The 20,858-nt window shown below is 66.5% G+C and overlaps 1 protein-coding gene across 1 annotated transcript in view; it reads left to right on the plus strand.

The window, feature by feature from the left end:
• Positions 1–20,858, plus strand: part of LOC142823549 (talin-1-like) — a 135,641-nt gene that overhangs the window by 85,590 nt on the left and 29,193 nt on the right. Inside the window, 2 exon segments of the mRNA XM_075914738.1 lie at positions 10,894–10,999; positions 16,833–16,957. Coding sequence (XP_075770853.1) covers positions 10,894–10,999; positions 16,833–16,957 — 231 coding nt within the window.

Here is a 20,858-nt window from a genome sequence, read left to right on the forward strand (position 1 = left end):
TCCAGCCTTTGGGGAGCTCTTCCTTCAGGACGGGGTGCCCTGTTGTCACATGCGGGGCCTTGGTGCGCCCCACGGCTTTCCCTGGACGCCCCAGGGGAGCCGTTCTGTGCTCTTCAGTCCCGAGTGGGATGGAGTATGGAATGGCAGAGCCGGTCTGCGGGGTCAGTGAGAGCCCCCCCCGCCCCCCAGCTGGGCAGCAGTTTGGGATCTAGGCCTGTGGTGGAGAGAATAAGACGAGGATCTCTCTCTGCCTCTGTATGAAACCCTGGGACGCCCGCACCTTGAGCACTGCGCACAGACGTGGTCACCTCCCCTCAAAACAGAGCTCTTGGCATTGGAAAAGGCTCAGAAACGGGAACACAAATGCTGAGGGGTTTGGAACGGGGCCCATATGAAGAGAGATTGAGAAGAGGGGACCTGTCAGCTTAGGAGAGAGGAGATTAAGGGGGATAGGACAGAGGTCTGTACACCCATGACTGGTGTGGAAAAAGTGAATAAGGAAACGTGATTTATTTGCTCCTGTAACATAAGAACTAGAGCTCACCAATGAAATGAATAAGTAGCAGATTTAAAACCAACCAAAGGAAGTTTTTCTTCACTCTGCGCACAGTCAACCTGTGGAACTCCTTGCCAGGGGATGTGGTGAAGGCCAGGACTTGAACAGGGTTCAAAAAGGAGCTAGATAGATGCATGGAGGTTAGGTCCAGCAGTGGCTGGTAGCCAGGATGGGCAGGGATGGTGGCCTGGCCTCTGTTTGCCAGAGGCTGGGAATGGGGGAGGGGGAGGGGGAGGGATCACGTGACGATTCGCTCCCTGCGGGGCCCCTGGCACTGGCCGCTGTTGGCCCAGGGCCGGGGCCAAGATGGCCCTTTGTTTCTATTTCTGTTTTCTCCGTCCCTTAGCTGCCCAGGCTGCATGCAAAGACCCCGCCCCTAAGGCAGGCTGCAGCTCAGGCAGGCGCTGTGTGAAAAGGAGCCTCTGGGGGGCGGTTTCTCTGGCCTGGACGGTTCAGAGTCGGATGATCCGAATGGCTGGCTCATCTTTGACCCCGCGCTCTTCCTGCCTCCCTTCCGCTGCGTGCACGGCTCCTCCCTCGGCAGGCCCTTGGCCCGGGCCTGATCTCCACGGGCACGTTCCTAGCGCCCCGGCCTGCGCCCTGCCAGGCAGCTCACCGCGTTTCTCCTCTCCTCTCTTCTCCTTCCTCTTCTTTCCCACCTCAGCCGGTGAGTACCGTGGGGCTCAGAGTGAGACTGCACGGCTGCCTCGGCCACAGCCGCCCGCATGCCCCCCACAGCGGGGGTGCCCCTGGGCATGGGAGCACCTGCGGTAGGGACGGGGCTGTGCTGCAGGTGCACACTGCACAAGCATGCTAGTGTGAGCACCTGGGTGATACTGTGCTAAGTGTGTCTGCGCTGCGCACCTGTCTCCACGCGTGCTCCAGGGGACGTGGGCCTGGGCGTGTGCTGTGTGCACGTGTGTGCTGGGGCACCCGGGGCAAAGGCATGTTCTGTGTGTCCATGTGTGCACACGCTCCAGATGAGCAGGGTAGGGGTGTATTCTGCTTGTGTGTGCGCACAAGTGCTCTAGGGCAGGGCTGTAGTGTGTGTGCACGTGAACGTGCTACAGGGGACCTCCGGTAGGGGTGTGCTGTGTGTGTGTGCGCGCACGCGCACTCTGGGTAGGAGGAATCGCTACACTGCTCTCTGTGCCGCGCCAGCTCAGGAACGCTGCCCTTTTGTAGCCATCAGTTCAACGCTACCTGCTGCACCGGCTCTGGAACACCACCCTGCTGTAGCCATCGCTTCAGCGGTACCTGCCGCAGTATCTGCCGCGCCGGCTCGGGAACGCTGCCCTCCTGTAGCCATGGGTTCAGCAGTACCTGCTGCAGTATCTGCCGCGCCGGCTCAGAAACGCCGCCCTCCTGTAGCCATGGGTTCAGCAGTACCTGCCGCAGTATCTGCCGCGCCGGCTCAGAAACGCCGCCCTCCTGTAGCCATGGGTTCAGCAGTACCTGCCGCACCGGCTCGGGAACGCCGCCCTCCTGTAGCCATGGGTTCAGCGGTACCTGCCGCGCCGGCTCAGAAACGCCGCCCTCCTGTAGCCATGGGTTCAGCAGTACCTGCCGCGGTATCTGCCGCGCTGGCTCGGGAACGCTGCCCTCCTGTAGCCATGGGTTCAGCAGTACCTGCCGCAGTATCTGCCGCGCCGGCTCAGAAACACCGCCCTCCTGTAGCCATGGGTTCAGCAGTACCTGCCGCGGTACCTGCCGCGCTGGCTCAGAAACGCCGCCCTCCTGTAGCCATGGGTTCAGCAGTACCTGCCGCAGTATCTGCCGCGCCGGCTCGGGAACGCTGCCCTCCTGTAGCCATGGGTTCAGCGGTACCTGCCGCGCCGGCTCGGGAACGCCGCCCTCCTGTAGCCATCGCTTCAGCGGTACCTGCCGCGCCGGCTCGGGAACGCCGCCCTCCTGTAGCCGTCGGTTCAGCAGTACCTGCCGCGCCGGCTCAGAAACGCCGCCCTCCTGTAGCCATGGGTTCAGCAGTACCTGCCGCGCCGGCTCGGGAACGCTGCCCTCCTGTAGCCGTCGGTTCAGCAGTACCTGCCGCGCCGGCTCGGGAACGCTGCCCTCCTGTAGCCGTCGGTTCAGCGGTACCTGCCGCGCCGGCTCGGGAACGCCGCCCTCCTGTAGCCGCCGCTTCAGCAGTACCTGCCGCGCCGGCTCGGGAACGCCGCCCTCCTGTAGCCATGGGTTCAGCAGTACCTGCCGCGCCGGCTCAGAAACGCCGCCCTCCTGTAGCCATGGGTTCAGCAGTACCTGCCGCGCCGGCTCGGGAACGCTGCCCTCCTGTAGCCGTCGGTTCAGCGGTACCTGCCGCGCCGGCTCGGGAACGCCGCCCTCCTGTAGCCATGGGTTCAGCAGTACCTGCCGCAGTATCTGCCGCGCCGGCTCGGGAATGCTGCCCTCCTGTAGCCATGGGTTCAGCAGTACCTGCCGCAGTATCTGCCGCGCCGGCTCGGGAATGCTGCCCTCCTGTAGCCATGGGTTCAGCAGTACCTGCCGCAGTATCTGCCGCGCCGGCTCAGAAACGCCGCCCTCCTGTAGCCGCCGCTTCAGCGGTACCTGCCGCGCCGGCTCAGGAACGCTGCCCTCCTGTAGCCGCCGCTTCAGCGGTACCTGCCGCGCCGGCTCAGAAACGCCGCCCTCCTGTAGCCGTCGGTTCAGCGGTACCTGCCGCGCCGGCTCAGGAACGCCGCCCTCCTGTAGCCGCCGCTTCAGCGGTACCTGCCGCGCCGGCTCGGGAACGCCGCCCTCCTGTAGCCGCCGCTTCAGCGGTACCTGCCGCGCCGGCTCAGGAACGCCGCCCTCCTGTAGCCATGGGTTCAGCGGTACCTGCCGCGCCGGCTCGGGAACGCCACCCTCCTGTAGCCGTCGGTTCAGCGGTACCTGCCGCGCCGGCTCGGGAACGCCACCCTCCTGTAGCCGTCGGTTCAGCGGTACCTGCCGCGCCGGCTCGGGAACGCTGCCCTCCTGTAGCCGTCGGTTCAGCGGTACCTGCCGCGCCGGCTCAGGAACGCCGCCCTCCTGTAGCCATGGGTTCAGCGGTACCTGCCGCGCCGGCTCGGGAACGCTGCCCTCCTGTAGCCGTCGGTTCAGCAGTACCTGCCGCGCCGGCTCAGGAACGCCGCCCTCCTGTAGCCATGGGTTCAGCGGTACCTGCCGCGCCGGCTCAGGAACGCCGCCCTCCTGTAGCCATGGGTTCAGTGGTACCTGCCGCGCCGGCTCGGGAATGCTGCCCTCCTGTAGCCGTCGGTTCAGCGGTACCTGCCGCGCCGGCTCCGGAACGCCGCCCTCCTGTAGCCATGGGTTCAGCGGTACCTGCCGCGCCGGCTCGGGAACGCTGCCCTCCTGTAGCCGTCGGTTCAGCGGTACCTGCCGCGCCGGCTCAGGAACGCCGCCCTCCTGTAGCCATGGGTTCAGCGGTACCTGCTGCGCCGGCTCGGGAACGCTGCCCTCCTGTAGCCGTCGGTTCAGCAGTACCTGCCGCGCCGGCTCGGGAACGCTGCCCTCCTGTAGCCGTCGGTTCAGCGGTACCTGCCGCGCCGGCTCGGGAACGCCGCCCTCCTGTAGCCGCCGCTTCAGCAGTACCTGCCGCGCCGGCTCGGGAACGCCGCCCTCCTGTAGCCGTTGGTTCAGCGGTACCTGCCGCGCCGGCTCAGAAACGCCGCCCTCCTGTAGCCATGGGTTCAGCAGTACCTGCCGCGCCGGCTCGGGAACGCTGCCCTCCTGTAGCCGTCGGTTCAGCGGTGCCTGCCGCGCCGGCTCAGGAACGCCGCCCTCCTGTAGCCATGGGTTCAGTGGTACCTGCCGCGCCGGCTCGGGAACGCTGCCCTCCTGTAGCCGTCGGTTCAGCGGTACCTGCCGCGCCGGCTCAGGAACGCCGCCCTCCTGTAGCCATGGGTTCAGCGGTACCTGCCGCGCCGGCTCGGGAACGCTGCCCTCCTGTAGCCGTCGGTTCAGCGGTACCTGCCGCGCCGGCTCAGGAACGCCGCCCTCCTGTAGCCATGGGTTCAGCGGTACCTGCTGCGCCGGCTCGGGAACGCTGCCCTCCTGTAGCCGTCGGTTCAGCAGTACCTGCCGCGCCGGCTCGGGAACGCTGCCCTCCTGTAGCCGTCGGTTCAGCGGTACCTGCCGCGCCGGCTCGGGAACGCCGCCCTCCTGTAGCCGCCGCTTCAGCAGTACCTGCCGCGCCGGCTCGGGAACGCCGCCCTCCTGTAGCCGTCGGTTCAGCGGTACCTGCCGCGCCGGCTCAGGAACGCCGCCCTCCTGTAGCCATGGGTTCAGCGGTACCTGCCGCGCCGGCTCGGGAACGCTGCCCTCCTGTAGCCGTCGGTTCAGCGGTACCTGCCGCGCCGGCTCAGGAACGCCGCCCTCCTGTAGCCATGGGTTCAGCGGTACCTGCTGCGCCGGCTCGGGAACGCTGCCCTCCTGTAGCCGTCGGTTCAGCAGTACCTGCCGCGCCGGCTCGGGAACGCTGCCCTCCTGTAGCCGTCGGTTCAGCGGTACCTGCCGCGCTGGCTCGGGAACGCCGCCCTCCTGTAGCCGCCGCTTCAGCAGTACCTGCCGCGCCGGCTCGGGAACGCCGCCCTCCTGTAGCCATGGGTTCAGCGGTACCTGCCGCGCCGGCTCGGGAACGCTGCCCTCCTGTAGCCGTCGGTTCAGCGGTACCTGCCGCGCCGGCTCAGGAACGCCGCCCTCCTGTAGCCATGGGTTCAGCGGTACCTGCTGCGCCGGCTCGGGAACGCTGCCCTCCTGTAGCCGTCGGTTCAGCAGTACCTGCCGCGCCGGCTCGGGAACGCTGCCCTCCTGTAGCCGTCGGTTCAGCGGTACCTGCCGCGCCGGCTCGGGAACGCCGCCCTCCTGTAGCCGCCGCTTCAGCAGTACCTGCCGCGCCGGCTCGGGAACGCCGCCCTCCTGTAGCCATGGGTTCAGCAGTACCTGCCGCGCCGGCTCAGAAACGCCGCCCTCCTGTAGCCATGGGTTCAGCAGTACCTGCCGCGCCGGCTCGGGAACGCTGCCCTCCTGTAGCCGTCGGTTCAGCGGTACCTGCCGCGCCGGCTCGGGAACGCCGCCCTCCTGTAGCCATGGGTTCAGCAGTACCTGCCGCAGTATCTGCCGCACCGGCTCGGGAATGCTGCCCTCCTGTAGCCATGGGTTCAGCAGTACCTGCCGCAGTATCTGCCGCGCCGGCTCGGGAATGCTGCCCTCCTGTAGCCATGGGTTCAGCAGTACCTGCCGCAGTATCTGCCGCGCCGGCTCAGAAACGCCGCCCTCCTGTAGCCGCCGCTTCAGCGGTACCTGCCGCGCCGGCTCAGGAACGCCGCCCTCCTGTAGCCGCCGCTTCAGCGGTACCTGCCGCGCCGGCTCAGAAACGCCGCCCTCCTGTAGCCGTCGGTTCAGCGGTACCTGCCACGCCGGCTCAGGAACGCCGCCCTCCTGTAGCCGCCGCTTCAGCGGTACCTGCCGCGCCGGCTCGGGAACGCCGCCCTCCTGTAGCCGCCGCTTCAGCGGTACCTGCCGCGCCGGCTCAGGAACGCCGCCCTCCTGTAGCCGTCGGTTCAGCGGTACCTGCCGCGCCGGCTCGGGAACGCCACCCTCCTGTAGCCGTCGGTTCAGCGGTACCTGCCGCGCCGGCTCGGGAACGCCACCCTCCTGTAGCCGTCGGTTCAGCGGTACCTGCCGCGCCGGCTCGGGAACGCTGCCCTCCTGTAGCCGTCGGTTCAGCGGTACCTGCCGCGCCGGCTCAGGAACGCCGCCCTCCTGTAGCCATGGGTTCAGCGGTACCTGCCGCGCCGGCTCGGGAACGCTGCCCTCCTGTAGCCGTCGGTTCAGCAGTACCTGCCGCGCCGGCTCAGGAACGCCGCCCTCCTGTAGCCATGGGTTCAGCGGTACCTGCCGCGCCGGCTCAGGAACGCCGCCCTCCTGTAGCCATGGGTTCAGTGGTACCTGCCGCGCCGGCTCGGGAACGCTGCCCTCCTGTAGCCGTCGGTTCAGCGGTACCTGCCGCGCCGGCTCAGGAACGCCGCCCTCCTGTAGCCATGGGTTCAGCGGTACCTGCCGCGCCGGCTCGGGAACGCTGCCCTCCTGTAGCCGTCGGTTCAGCGGTACCTGCCGCGCCGGCTCAGGAACGCCGCCCTCCTGTAGCCATGGGTTCAGCGGTACCTGCTGCGCCGGCTCGGGAACGCTGCCCTCCTGTAGCCGTCGGTTCAGCGGTACCTGCCGCGCCGGCTCGGGAACGCCGCCCTCCTGTAGCCGTCGGTTCAGCGGTACCTGCCGCGCCGGCTCAGGAACGCCGCCCTCCTGTAGCCGTCGGTTCAGCGGTACCTGCCGCGCCGGCTCAGGAACGCCGCCCTCCTGTAGCCATGGGTTCAGCAGTACCTGCCGCGCCGGCTCGGGAACGCTGCCCTCCTGTAGCCGTCGGTTCAGCAGTACCTGCCGCGCCGGCTCGGGAACGCTGCCCTCCTGTAGCCGTCGGTTCAGCGGTACCTGCCGCGCCGGCTCGGGAACGCCGCCCTCCTGTAGCCGCCGCTTCAGCAGTACCTGCCGCGCCGGCTCGGGAACGCCGCCCTCCTGTAGCCATGGGTTCAGCAGTACCTGCCGCGCCGGCTCAGAAACGCCGCCCTCCTGTAGCCATGGGTTCAGCAGTACCTGCCGCGCCGGCTCGGGAACGCTGCCCTCCTGTAGCCGTCGGTTCAGCGGTACCTGCCGCGCCGGCTCGGGAACGCCGCCCTCCTGTAGCCATGGGTTCAGCAGTACCTGCCGCAGTATCTGCCGCGCCGGCTCGGGAATGCTGCCCTCCTGTAGCCATGGGTTCAGCAGTACCTGCCGCAGTATCTGCCGCGCCAGCTCGGGAATGCTGCCCTCCTGTAGCCATGGGTTCAGCAGTACCTGCCGCAGTATCTGCCGCGCCGGCTCAGAAACGCCGCCCTCCTGTAGCCGCCGCTTCAGCGGTACCTGCCGCGCCGGCTCAGGAACGCCGCCCTCCTGTAGCCGCCGCTTCAGCGGTACCTGCCGCGCCGGCTCAGAAACGCCGCCCTCCTGTAGCCGTCGGTTCAGCGGTACCTGCCGCGCCGGCTCAGGAACGCCGCCCTCCTGTAGCCGCCGCTTCAGCGGTACCTGCCGCGCCGGCTCGGGAACGCCGCCCTCCTGTAGCCGCCGCTTCAGCGGTACCTGCCGCGCCGGCTCAGGAACGCCGCCCTCCTGTAGCCGTCGGTTCAGCGGTACCTGCCGCGCCGGCTCGGGAACGCCACCCTCCTGTAGCCGTCGGTTCAGCGGTACCTGCCGCGCCGGCTCGGGAACGCTGCCCTCCTGTAGCCGTCGGTTCAGCGGTACCTGCCGCGCCGGCTCAGGAACGCCGCCCTCCTGTAGCCATGGGTTCAGCGGTACCTGCCGCGCCGGCTCGGGAACGCTGCCCTCCTGTAGCCGTCGGTTCAGCAGTACCTGCCGCGCCGGCTCAGGAACGCCGCCCTCCTGTAGCCATGGGTTCAGCGGTACCTGCCGCGCCGGCTCAGGAACGCCGCCCTCCTGTAGCCATGGGTTCAGTGGTACCTGCCGCGCCGGCTCGGGAACGCTGCCCTCCTGTAGCCGTCGGTTCAGCGGTACCTGCCGCGCCGGCTCAGGAACGCCGCCCTCCTGTAGCCATGGGTTCAGCGATACCTGCCGCGCCGGCTCGGGAACGCTGCCCTCCTGTAGCCGTCGGTTCAGCGGTACCTGCCGCGCCGGCTCAGGAACGCCGCCCTCCTGTAGCCATGGGTTCAGCGGTACCTGCCGCGCCGGCTCGGGAACGCTGCCCTCCTGTAGCCGTCGGTTCAGCGGTACCTGCCGCGCCGGCTCAGGAACGCCGCCCTCCTGTAGCCATGGGTTCAGCGGTACCTGCTGCGCCGGCTCGGGAACGCCACCCTCCTGTAGCCGTCGGTTCAGCGGTACCTGCCGCGCCGGCTCAGGAACGCCGCCCTCCTGTAGCCGTCGGTTCAGCGGTACCTGCCGCGCCGGCTCAGGAACGCCGCCCTCCTGTAGCCATGGGTTCAGCGGTACCTGCCGCGCCGGCTCGGGAACGCTGCCCTCCTGTAGCCGTCGGTTCAGCGGTACCTGCCGCGCCGGCTCAGGAACGCCGCCCTCCTGTAGCCATGGGTTCAGCGGTACCTGCCGCGCCGGCTCGGGAACGCCACCCTCCTGTAGCCGTCGGTTCAGCGGTACCTGCCGCGCCGGCTCGGGAACGCTGCCCTCCTGTAGCCGTCGGTTCAGCGGTACCTGCCGCGCTGGCTCGGGAACGCCGCCCTCCTGTAGCCGTCGGTTCAGCGGTACCTGCCGCGCCGGCTCAGGAACGCCGCCCTCCTGTAGCCGTCGGTTCAGCGGTACCTGCCGCGCCGGCTCGGGAACGCTGCCCTCCTGTAGCCGTCGGTTCAGCGGTACCTGCCAGTCCCATCGCTGACTCTGTTCTTGGACCCCTCCAGTGTAGGCCGGGGAATCTTGGCTGTGGGCGGCGTAGCAGGAGCTCAGCTCTCCCCACCGACAGGCCCGCTTGGCACAGTCCCTTGGCAGGGCAGCACAGCCAGGAGGCTTTACCTCCCCACAAGGCAGGGCCAAGTCTCCGGCCTGGTGTCAGGAGGCCGTAATCCTCCAGGGGTTTGTGCACAGCCGGCCATTTGGATGGGCACTAAGGGAGTCTGGCAGGCTGCCTCCGCGGAGCCTTCTTGTCTTGCCACCCTCCAGGGGGTCCGCCTGGCGAAACAGGCCGTGCCATGTGGGCAGGGACAAGGGATCCTGTCAGGCGCTTCCCTACTCCTGGCTCGGGAGCACTGCTGGGCTGCAGCCTTCCCGCCGGGGCCTCTGATCCACATGGTCCTGGGGAAGGGGACGCAGGACAGGGCAAACAGCAGCCCCTCGCCAGCTCCGGCTGGCAGCTCCCCAGGCTCTGTCCCTTTGGCCAGATCTGCTGCACGCGGCGTGGCTGCCGCATGGCTGAGCACGGACAGGCAGGCGAACGCTGCCAGTGTCCAGCAGGAAGCCACCCCGGCAGATTCACGTGCTGGGCCTTGGCTAGGCAAAGGCAGCCCCACTGCGGCTCCCCGGACTCTCTGCTGCACCTCAGGCTCCGGGGCCTGCTGCTTTCTTCGGTACCAGTTCCCCGGGCGACCATTTCAGCCTTCCCTCTCCGATTGAAGGCAGGCCGATCCTCACCCATCCCGCGACAGCAGGGTTCTTGGAAGGTCTGAGCGCCTCCCTTGACGTCCAGGCCTGGTTCCCACTTGGGACCTGAATCGTGTGCTGGCCCGGCTCGTGAGGCCTCCGGCGAGCTCTTGGTTGCTGTATCTTTGGCCCAGGGAGCCACCTTCTGCGCGGCCTTTCCGTCCGGGCTCTGGCCAAAGCCTCACGCGACAGACCCTGCTGCGCAGACAGGGCGGAGCCGCTGCGTACGTCAGGGCAGAGCCGCGTTGAAGTTGCCCAGTGTCTGCCCAGAGAATTTTGGCTTGGCTCACGGCCTGCTTCCACTGCCCCCTGGCGACACAGTGGCCCCCAGCCGCTTTGGTGGCCTTCCTGGTGCAGGAGCTGGGTTGGGATGCTACCTGGTCCAGGTGTCTCCCCCACGTCTTTCTCCCCGCCCCCGCAGTGCCGCACGACCCCGGGGTCCGCAGCCGATCCTGCTCGGGAACCACTAGAATGGAAGCGCTCCTAGGAGAAATCCCATTCCCCTGCCCGCCCCTCTGCGGGGATTGCAGGCAGGGGACGGGGGCGCCCAGGCATGGAGGCGAAGGGTCTGACACCCAGGCCCTGTGATGGGATAGTGCGAGCAGCACCTCCCAGAGGTGAACAGCTGTCACCGGTGGCAGGCAGCCGCTCTTCCTGTCTGCAGGGGGGCTCCTTTGGGAGCAAGGGATGGCCCCGGGGCGGAGGAGGGGGATTTGTAGGTTTCAGAAATTGCCAGCCCTGTTCCCTGCGGGGCTCTCTCCCTAGGGACCGGGTGTGCTGGCGCGTCAGGGATCCTGCGCCCCCGTCTGCAGCACGATGAGCCTCCGCCAGCCAGTCCCATAGAGAGGGATGATTGGTTCTCCAGGACCCCGCCCAGCACAGACAGGATGTGGTTACAGCCTCAGCCCCCTTGGGGTGGGTCCATCGCCCCCTGAGCCCCCAGCACTCAGCTTAGTCTGTTCCCTTCATGTTTTCCTTGCAAAAACTGCCCTGCTCCCAGGCCAGGTGTCCATCTCCCCCACTAGCTTGTTATCTGCTCAGGCCAATACCATGTGGTCACGTGGGTGAGCGCAGGGGGACCCCGGGCTACAGAGCAGACAGCCCCCCCCCCCCGGTGCCCCACTCACGGCTCTCCCCCTCCCCAGATCCTGCAAAAGCCGAGTCACGAGCTGAAGCAGCAGCTGGCTGGCTATTCCAAGCGGGTGGCCGGCTCCGTCACTGAACTCATCCAGGCTGCAGAGGCCATGAAAGGTAAAGTGCAGCTCCAGAGCTGGGGCCAGGACCCCGCCCAGGGCTGGGAGTCGCTCAGAGAAGCAGGAAGGTGAAATGATGGAGGGAGGCAGTCAGGCGCCCTTTAAACCCCGGAAGTCTGACCCCAGCCAGGCAGAGGAGGGAGGGGTGGGGCTGGGCGGAGGAGGGAGGGGAGGGGCGAGGCGGAGGAGGGAGGGGAGGGGCGAGGCGGAGGAGGGAGGGGAGGGGCGAGGCGGAGGAGGGAGGGGCGAGGCGGGGCCGGCCGGCCGGAGGAGGGAGGGGTGGGGCCGGCCGGCCGGAGGAGGGAGGGGCGGGGCGGCCAGCCAGCCGGCCGGAGGAGGGAGGGGAGGGGTGAGGCGGAGGAGGGAGGGGTGGGGCCGGCCGGGCGGAGGAGGGAGGGGAGGGGCGAGGCGGAGGAGGGAGGGGCGGGGCGGGGCGGCCGGCCGGAGGAGGGAGGGGTGGGGCCGGCCGGCCGGCCGGAGGAGGGAGGGGCGGGGCGGCCGGCCAGCCGGCCGGAGGAGGGAGGACGAGGCGGGGCGGCCAGGGAAGGAGCTGCAGGGAACTAGCTCAGGACACAGGCTCCCCCAGGTGCTACAGAAGCGGGAAGCCTGGCGAGCCGCCAGCGGGGTCCAGAGGAGCCGCCAAGGCCAGCCCTGCTGCCTTCCCTGCCTTGCTCTTCGGGGCTGAGATTGCCGCACCCGCGCCAGGCTCCCTGCCCCAGCTCTGGGCGTGTCCCCGCTGGGGTGTGACAGCGCCGCTCCCCGGGTGCCGGTCTGCACTGCTGAAAAGCAGAGTCCCTCCCTTAGCGCCACCGCCCTCGTCTGCAGCCTGGAACCCGCCCCCGCTGCACTGGGGAGAGCTCCGGCCAGCCCGCCATGAATTACTCTGTGGGGCCATCCCGTCCCAGACTCGCCCTGCAGTGCGCGTCTCGCCCTCCCCTGCCCAGCGCGGGCCATCGGCAGTCCGCCCAAACCCTGGCACCCCAGCTCCAATCAACCAATAAAATAGCGTTTTAACTATGGCCAGATGTTTAGTGGGAACGAGGCGTCAGTCGGATTGGTGGTACGGAAGTAAAAGTGAAACACGACCAGCACCGCGGGATCCTGACAAGCGAAGTGGATTCAAAGCGAGATCTCCCTCCCGCCGTGTGTCGGCAGCCTGGGACAGGGTCTGTTCCCATGCATCAGCGCTTCCCTTGTTCTCCTTACCATGAGCAGAGGTATCAAGAGAAAGCACAGAACCAGGGCTGCAGGGCCCTCAGGAGCCATCGAGTCAGCCCCCTCCCAGGGCAGGACCAACCCAGCTCCAGCCCCCCAGCCAGGGCTGTGTCCAGTGGGGACTCAAACACCTCTAGGGACGGAGATCCCCCCCCCCCGCCTCGGGAACCCTCCCAGCGCTTCCCACCCGCCTGGGGGAATCGTTTGTCCTGATCTCCACCCTAGACCTGCCCCCCTGCAACTGGAGCCCATTGCTCCTTGTTCTGCCCCCACTGAGACCAGCCTCTCTGGATAGCTGCTCTCAAATTCTCCCTCGCTTTTCTCTTCTGAAGATTACATAAACCCAGCTACCTCAGCTCCTTCATTTTGGCTGCCCTCTGCTGGACTCTCCAATGTGCCCACATCCTTTCGATAGTGGGGGGCCCAGAACTGGGCACACTCCAGATGTGGCCTCACCAGAGCTGAATGAAGGGGAATAACGACATCTCTGGATCTGCTGGCCATGCTCCTCCTAATGCATCTTAATCTGCCATCGGTCCTCTTGGCTACAAGGGCCCCTGTTGACTCATCTCCAGCTTCTCGTTCACTGTCACCCCCAGGCCCTTTTCTGCAGAACTGCTACTTAGCCAGTCGGCCTCCAGCCTGTACCAATGCTTGAGATTCTTCCGTCCCACAGGCAGGACTCTGCACTTGTCCTTGTTGAACTCATCAGATTTCTTTTGGCCCAATCCTCCAATTTGTCTGAATCCCACTGGGTCCTAACCCTGCCCTCCAGTCTATCCACCTTCCCAGTTTAGTGTCACCTGCGAACTTGCTGAGGGGGCAATCCATCCCCTCAGCCATGTCACTCATGAAGATGTTGAACAAAACCTGGGGAACTCCAAGTGTTACTGGCTGCCAGCCAGACACCAAGCTGTAGATCATGACCCAATGATCCAGCAAGCTTTCTGTCCACCTCCCAGTCCGTTCACCCAGGCAATGCTACTTTAACTTGCTGGCAAGAAGACTGTGGGAGGCAGCATCAAAAGCTTTGCCCAAGTCAAGGAACATCACACCCACCATCTTCCCCGAGTCACAGAGCCAGTTACCTCGTCGTAGAAGGCAGTCGGGTTGGTCAGGCACGACTTGCCCTTGTGAGTCCATGTTGACTGTTCCTGATCACTTTCCTCTCTTCCAAGAGCTTCACAATGGATTCCTTGAGGATCCCTCCATGATTTTTCCGGGGACTGAGGTGAGGCTGACTGGTCTGTAGTTCTCTGGGTTGCCTCCTTCCCTTTTTAAAAGATGGGCACCGCACTTGCCTTTTTCCAGTCATCCGGGACCTCCCCTGATACCCAATCACATCAGCCAACTCTCACAACACCCTCAGCTGCCTTAGATCTGGCCCATGGATTTGTGTCTCTTTAGCTTTTCTACATAGTTCGTAACCTGTTCTTTCCCCACCGAGGGCTGCCCACCTCCTTCCCATACTGCGCTGCCTAGTGCAGTCGTCCGGGAGCCGACCTTGTCCGTGAATACAGAGGCAAAGAAAGCATTGAGTGCTTCAGCTTTCCCCACATCATCTGTCACTAGGGTACCTCCCTCCTCCAGTAAGGGCCCCACCCCCTCTCTGATCACCCTCTGATCTGAGGAAGTGGGTCTGGCCCACAAAAGCTCATCACCTAATAAACCATCTTGTTAGTCTTTAAAGTGCTACATAGTCCTGTCTTTTGTTTCAGCAAGACCAGACTAACACGGCTGCGTCTCTGTCCCTCCTATTGCTACATTCCTGTAGAAACCTTTCTTGTTCCCCTTCACACCACTTGCCAGCTGCAATTCCAGTTGCGCTTTCAGCTTCCTGATATTCCCCTGGATTCTTGAGTGATAATATTTATCCTCCTCCCTAGTCATCTGGCCAAGTTTCCACTTCTTGTCAGTTTCCTTTTTGTGTTTAAGCTTGCCAAGGATGTCCCTGGTAAGTCAATCTGGTCGCCTGCCACATTTGCTTTTCTTGCTGCGCATCGGGATGGTTTCTTCCTGTGCCTTTAATGAGGCTTCTTTAAAATCCTGCCAGCTGTCCTGGACTCCTTTCCCCTTCATGTTACATCCCAGGGGATCCTGCCCATCAGTTCTGAGAGAGTCAAAATCTGCTTTTCTGAAGTCCAAGGTGTTTATTTTGCTACTTTCCTTTCTTCCTTTGGTCAGGATCCTGAAATCGACCATCTCATGATCACTGCTTCCCAGGTTGTCACCCACCTCCACTTCCCCTGCTAGTTCCTCCCTGTTTGTGAGCAGAAGGTCAAGCTGTGCACGGCCCCTGGTCGGATCCTTCAGCACTTGTGTCAAGAAGTTATCCCCAACATTCTCCAAAAACTTCCTGGATTGTCTGTGTCCTGCTGTTTTGGTCTCCCAGCAGATGTCAGGTGATGAAAGTCCCCTATGAGAACCAGGGCCTGCGATCTGGAAGCTTCGCTCAGTTGTCTGAAGGAAGCCTCATCTCCCTCATCCACCTGAGTCTATAGCAGACTCCAACCACAATATCACCCCTTTCGCTCCCACCTCTAAGCTTAATCCAAAGACTCTCAACAAGCTTTTCCCCCGCCATTTATTGGAGCGCCGAGCAATCCTCCTGCTCTCTTCCATACAGTGCAACTCCTCCTCCTTTTCTCCCCGCCTGTTCTCTTTGCGAATCCTCCCCGTCTGGGGTGCAGGGAACCGAGAGTGTCGTGGTTGAGCACTCCCAGCTGTTTCTTTGCCAAGATGGAAATGTCTCTCCCAACCCTTCTGTGTCCCTGCCAAGCCATGGCCGCTTAGCCAGACGACGACATCTGGCTGAGGCAGTGGCTTTGTCTGAGGACCTGCCCTGTGGCTACTTTTTAACCTTCGACAGCCTCCGCAGTGTTGTCCTGTAGACTCTTGTGAGTTTCCATGCCTATGCCATTGGCTTGCCTGTTCTGCCAGGGCAACAGTGATCGACTTGCCCAGTGGCCTCACCCAAAGGAACACTTGTACAGAATCCATGGTGGTTCTGTAAAAAGCACAGCCATAGGGATGCGACTGCCCACAGGCAGCAGAGGAGGGTTTGGAACAAGCTGATACACAGTAAAACGCCCCCAGGACAGATGGTACCACCCAGGAGTTGTGGAGGGGCTCAGCTATGGACCTGCAGAACTGGCCGCTCTGGGATGTCGCCGATCACTGGGCCGATGCTGTGACACCAACTGTTTTAAAAGGCTCCAGATGCAGTGCTGGCGATCACAGGCTGGTAGCCAGCCCTCAGTCCCAGGCGCGTTGGCTGAAACTCGCGTGACCAGACGCGTGCTGGGGAAGAGGCAGCCCGACGTTTGGAAAGGGGCGTGAGGAGATCTTACCTCACCGATCTCTTAGGGTTCTTTGAGGGGGTCAAACAGATTTCTGGGCAATGGTGATGCGGCCGATCCAGTGTCGTGTGGATTTCACAGAACCGTTGACAAAGGCTCTTGAGCCAAGCTGCCTTGGGGCACGAGGGAATTCCCTCCCACGGGGCAGGAACTAGCTAAGAAGAAACCAAGGGTAGGAAGAAATGTTCTGTTTTCACCATGGCAAAAGGTTAATTGTGGGCTCTCAGACACTGCACTTGGACCTGAGCTGGCCAGTGTCTTCACAAATCACATGGAAAAGTGAAGGGGCAAAATCGGCAGGTGTAAAATGACTCGGGGTAGCGAAGTCTGAAGCTGACTGCAGAGCGGGACAAAGGGACCTCGCTAAACTGGGTAACAAAATGGCAGAAGAAATTCAGTGCTGACAAATGCAAAGTAATGCCCGTTGGAAAGCATCGTCCCACCACGCTGCACTGACGCCGCTCCGGGAAGAGACCTGGAGAGTTCTCTGAGCACCGCGTCCCCACAGGCCCGCTGAGCAAAGGGAGTGAGGACAAGACAGAACATGGCCAGCGCCTTTCTAGACATTCGGATACGGCCACAGCTCGGACCCTGCACCGATCCAGCCACCCCATTTCAAAAGCTGCATCGGAAACGGCAACGGTGCGGAGAAGGGCACCACAAATACTGCAGCATGGAACAGCTTCCGTCTGAGGCGAGACTGAACAGGCCACGACTGCTCAGCCTGGAAAAGAGAGGGCAGAGAGGTCTGTACCCAGGAATGCTGAGCAGAAAGTGAATAAGGAAGTGTTGTAACACAAGAACTAGGGGTCACCCAATGAAATGAATAGGCAGCAAGTTTAAAACAAACAGAAGGAAGTTTTTCTTCACACAACCCACAGCCAACCTGTGGAACTCCTCGCCAGAGGATGTTCTGAAGTCTAGGACTTGAACAAGGTTCAAGAAAGAGCTAGATACATTCATGGAGGTTAGGTCCATCAATGGCTACTAGCCAGGCTGGGCAGGGAGGGTGTCCCTGGCCTCTGTTTGAGAGAAGCTGGAAATACACAATCGGGAGGGATCCCGCTGTGAGCAGACCAGACCCTGGACATGCTGGTCTTTGGTCTGACCCAGCGCAGCCGTTGGCATGTTCCTGCGACTCTCCCCACGGGGGCCGCGGGATCCAGTTGGCTGGAGCCAGGACTCTGGGGTCCTGGGTGTGTCTGGGGAATGGTTTCTCTGCCCCCCCCTCAGCTCTGCCCCCCCTCTCCCCTCCAGGGACTGAGTGGGTGGACCCAGAGGATCCCACGGTCATTGCGGAGAATGAGCTGCTGGGAGCAGCGGCTGCCATTGAGGCTGCAGCTAAGAAACTGGAGCAGCTGAAGCCGAGGGCCAAACCCAAGGTACAGCGGCCCTGCCCCCCTGCGCCTGGCTGTCCCCGGGCCTCGCCATACGTTGCCAGGGCCCCGGAGGCTGCCGTGTGCTCACCAGGCCGCCAGCTCCCCCTTCGCCGCTCTGGCAGCACGGCCCTCACACGCGGCCCCCCAGGAGAGAGAGGCCTTCTGGGGCGCCTGCTGCCCCGCCCAGGCCCCGTCCCTGGGTCGCAGCGCTGCTGGGGCCTCCCGGCTTCCTCTCTGGCCGTGCGGGCTGCACGCGGGTCTGCTCCCTGCCCGTGTGTGGTGCTGTCCCCTGCCGGCCCCTGGCACAGCGCCGCCCGCGCCCGCCTGGTTCACCCTGTTCCCTCCCGCCCCCTCGCCCGCCAGGCTCACACCCCGCTCCCCTCTGCAGCCCCCGCCACCCCCCCTCGCCCGCCAGGCTCACACCCGGTTCTCACCTGCAGCACCCCCCCCCGCCAGGCTCACACCCGGTTCTCACCTGCAGCACCCCCCCCGCCAGGCTCACACCCCGCTCCCCTCTGCAGCCCCCGCCACCCCCCTCGCCCGCCAGGCTCACACCCGGTTCTCACCTGCAGCCTCCCCGTCCCGCCAGGCTCACACCCGGTTCTCACCTGCATCCCCCCCGTGCCGCCAGGCTCACACCCCGCTCCCCTCTGCAGCCCCCGCCACCCCCCCCATCCCGCCAGGCTCACACCCCGCTCCCCTCTGCAGCCCCCGCCACCCCCCCCCGTCCCGCCAGGCTCACACCCGGTTCTCACCTGCAGCCCCCCCGTCCCGCCAGGATCACACCCGGTTCTCACCTGCAGCATCCCCCCCGCCAGGCTCACACCCTGCTCCCCTCTGCAGCCCCCGCCACCCCCCGTCCCGCCAGGATCACACCCGGTTCTCACCTGCAGCACCCCCCCCGCCAGGCTCACACCCCGCTCCCCTCTGGAGCCCCCGCCACCCCCCCGTCCCGCCAGGCTTACACCCCGTTCTCACCTGCAGCCCCCCCCGTCCCGCCAGGCTCACACCCGGTTCTCACCTGCAGCCCCCCCCGTCCCGCCAGGCTCACACCGTGCTCCCCTCTGGAGCCCCCGCCTCCCCCCCCCTGTCCCGCCAGGCTCACACCCGGTTCTCACCTGCAGCCCCCCGTCCCGCCAGGCTCACACCCTGCTCCCCTCTGGAGCCCCCGCCTCCCCCCCCCCCGTCCCGCCAGGCTCACACCCGGTTCTCACCTGCAGCCCCCCCGTCCCGCCAGGCTCACACCCCGCTCCCCTCTGCAGCCCCCGCCACCCCCCCCCCCCGTCCCGCCAGGCTCACACCCGGTTCTCACCTGCAGCCCCCCCGTCCCGCCAGGCTCACACCCCGCTCCCCTCTGCAGCCCCCGCCACCCCCCCCCCGTCCCGCCAGGCTCACACCCGGTTCTCACCTGCAGCCCCCCCCCCGTCCCGCCAGGCTCACACCCGGTTCTCACCTGCAGCCCCCCCGTCCCGCCAGGCTCACACCCGGTTCTCATCTGCAGCCCCCCCGTCCCGCCAGGATCACACCCGGTTCTCACCTGCAGCCCCGACCCCCGTCCCGCCAGGCTCACACCCCGCTCCCCTCTGCAGCCCCCGCCACCTCCCCCGTCCCGCCAGGCTCACACCCTGCTCCCCTCTGCAGCCCTGACCCCCATCCCGCCAGGCTCACACCCCGTTCCCCTCTGCAGCCCCGACCCCCGTCCCGCCAGGCTCACACCCCCCCCCCACTCTGCGGCCCCCGCCACCCCCCCGTCCCGCCAGGCTCACACCCGGTTCTCACCTGCAGCCCCCCCGTCCCGCCAGGCTCACACCCCGCTCCCCTCTGCAGCCCCCGCCACCCCCCCCCCGTCCCGCCAGGCTCACACCCGGTTCTCACCTGCAGCCCCCCCCCGTCCCGCCAGGCTCACACCCCGCTCCCCTCTGCAGCCCCCGCCACCCCCCCCCCCGTCCCGCCAGGCTCACACCCGGTTCTCACCTGCAGCCCCCCCGTCCCGCCAGGCTCACACCCGGTTCTCATCTGCAGCCCCCCCGTCCCGCCAGGATCACACCCGGTTCTCACCTGCAGCCCCGACCCCCGTCCCGCCAGGCTCACACCCCGCTCCCCTCTGCAGCCCCCGCCACCTCCCCCGTCCCGCCAGGCTCACACCCTGCTCCCCTCTGCAGCCCTGACCCCCATCCCGCCAGGCTCACACCCCGCTCCCCTCTGCAGCCCCGACCCCCGTCCCGCCAGGCTCACACCCCCCCCCCACTCTGCGGCCCCCGCCACCCCCCCGTCCCGCCAGGCTCACACCCGGTTCTCACCTCTGCAGCCCCCCCCTCCGTCCCACCAGGATCACACCCGGTTCTCACCTGCAGCCCCCCCCGTCCCGCCAGGCTCACACCCGGTTCTCACATGCAGCCCCCCGTCCCCCGTCCCGCCAGGCTCACACCCAGTTCTCACCTGCAGCCCCCCCCCCCCGTCCCGCCAGGCTCACACCCGGTTCTCACCTGCAGCCCCCCCCGTCCCGCCAGGCTCACACCCGGTTCTCACCTGCAGCCCCCCCCCCCGTCCCGCCAGGCTCACACCCTGCTCCCCTCTGGAGCCCCCGCCTCCCCCCCCCGTCCCGCCAGGCTCACACCCGGTTCTCACCTGCAGCCCCCCCCCCTCCGTCCCGCCAGGCTCACACCCGGTTCTCACCTGCAGCCCCCCCGTCCCGCCAGGATCACACCCGGTTCTCACCTGCAGCACCCCCCCCGCCAGGCTCACACCCCGCTCCCCTCTGCAGCCCCCGCCACCCCCCCCATCCCGCCAGGCTCACACCCGGTTCTCACCTGCAGCCCCCCCCCCCCCGGTCCCGCCAGGCTCACACCCTGCTCCCCTCTGGAGCCCCCGCCTCCCCCCCCCCGTCCCGCCAGACTCACACCCGGTTCTCACCTGCAGCACCCCCCCCGCCAGGCTCACACCCCGCTCCCCTCTGCAGCCCCCGCCACCCCCCCGTCCCGCCAGGCTCACACCCGGTTCTCACCTGCAGCCCCCCCCCCCCCCCGGTCCCGCCAGGCTCACACCCTGCTCCCCTCTGGAGCCCCCGCCTCCCCCCCCCCGTCCCGCCAGGCTCAGACCCTGCTCCCCTCTGGAGCCCCCGCCTCCCCCCCCCCGTCCCGCCAGACTCACACCCGGTTCTCACCTGCAGCCCCCCCCCCCATCCCGCCAGGCTTACACCCCGCTCCCCTCTGCAGCCCCCGCCACCCGCCCCCGTCCCGCCAGGCTCACACCCGGTTCTCACCAGCAGCCCCGACCCCCGTCCCGCCAGGATCACACCCGGTTCTCACCTGCAGCCCCCCCGTCCCGCCAGGCTCACACCCTGCTCCCCTCTGGAGCCCCCGCCTCCCCCCCCGTCCCGCCAGGCTCACACCCCGCTCCCCTCTGCAGCCCCCGCCTCCCCCCCGTCCCGCCAGGCTCACACCCCGCTCCCCTCTGCAGCCCCCGCCTCCCCCCCATCCCGCCAGGCTCACACCCCGCTCCCCTCTGCAGCCCCGACCCCCGTCCCGCCAGGCTCACACCCCGCTCCTCTCTGCAGCCCCGACCCCCATCCCGCCAGGCTCACACCCTGCTCCCCTCTGCAGCCCCCCCCGTCCCGCCAGGCTCACACCCTGCTCCCCTCTGCAGCCCCCGCCTCCCCCCCGTCCCGCCAGGCTCACACCCTGCTCCCCTCTGCAGCCCCCGCCTCTCCCCCGTCCCGCCAGGCTCACACCCCGCTCCCCTCTGCAGCCCCCCCGTCCCGCCAGGCTCACATCCCGCTCCCCTCTGCAGCCCCCCCCCGTCCCGCCAGGCTCACACCCCGCTCCCCTCTGCAGCCCCCCCCGTCCCGCCAGGCTCACACCCCGCTCCCCTCTTCAGCCCCCCCCGTCCCGCCAGGCTCACACCC

This window comes from Pelodiscus sinensis, unplaced genomic scaffold, assembly GCF_049634645.1.
Source record: "Pelodiscus sinensis isolate JC-2024 unplaced genomic scaffold, ASM4963464v1 ctg72, whole genome shotgun sequence".
Taxonomy (NCBI): domain Eukaryota; kingdom Metazoa; phylum Chordata; order Testudines; family Trionychidae; genus Pelodiscus; species Pelodiscus sinensis.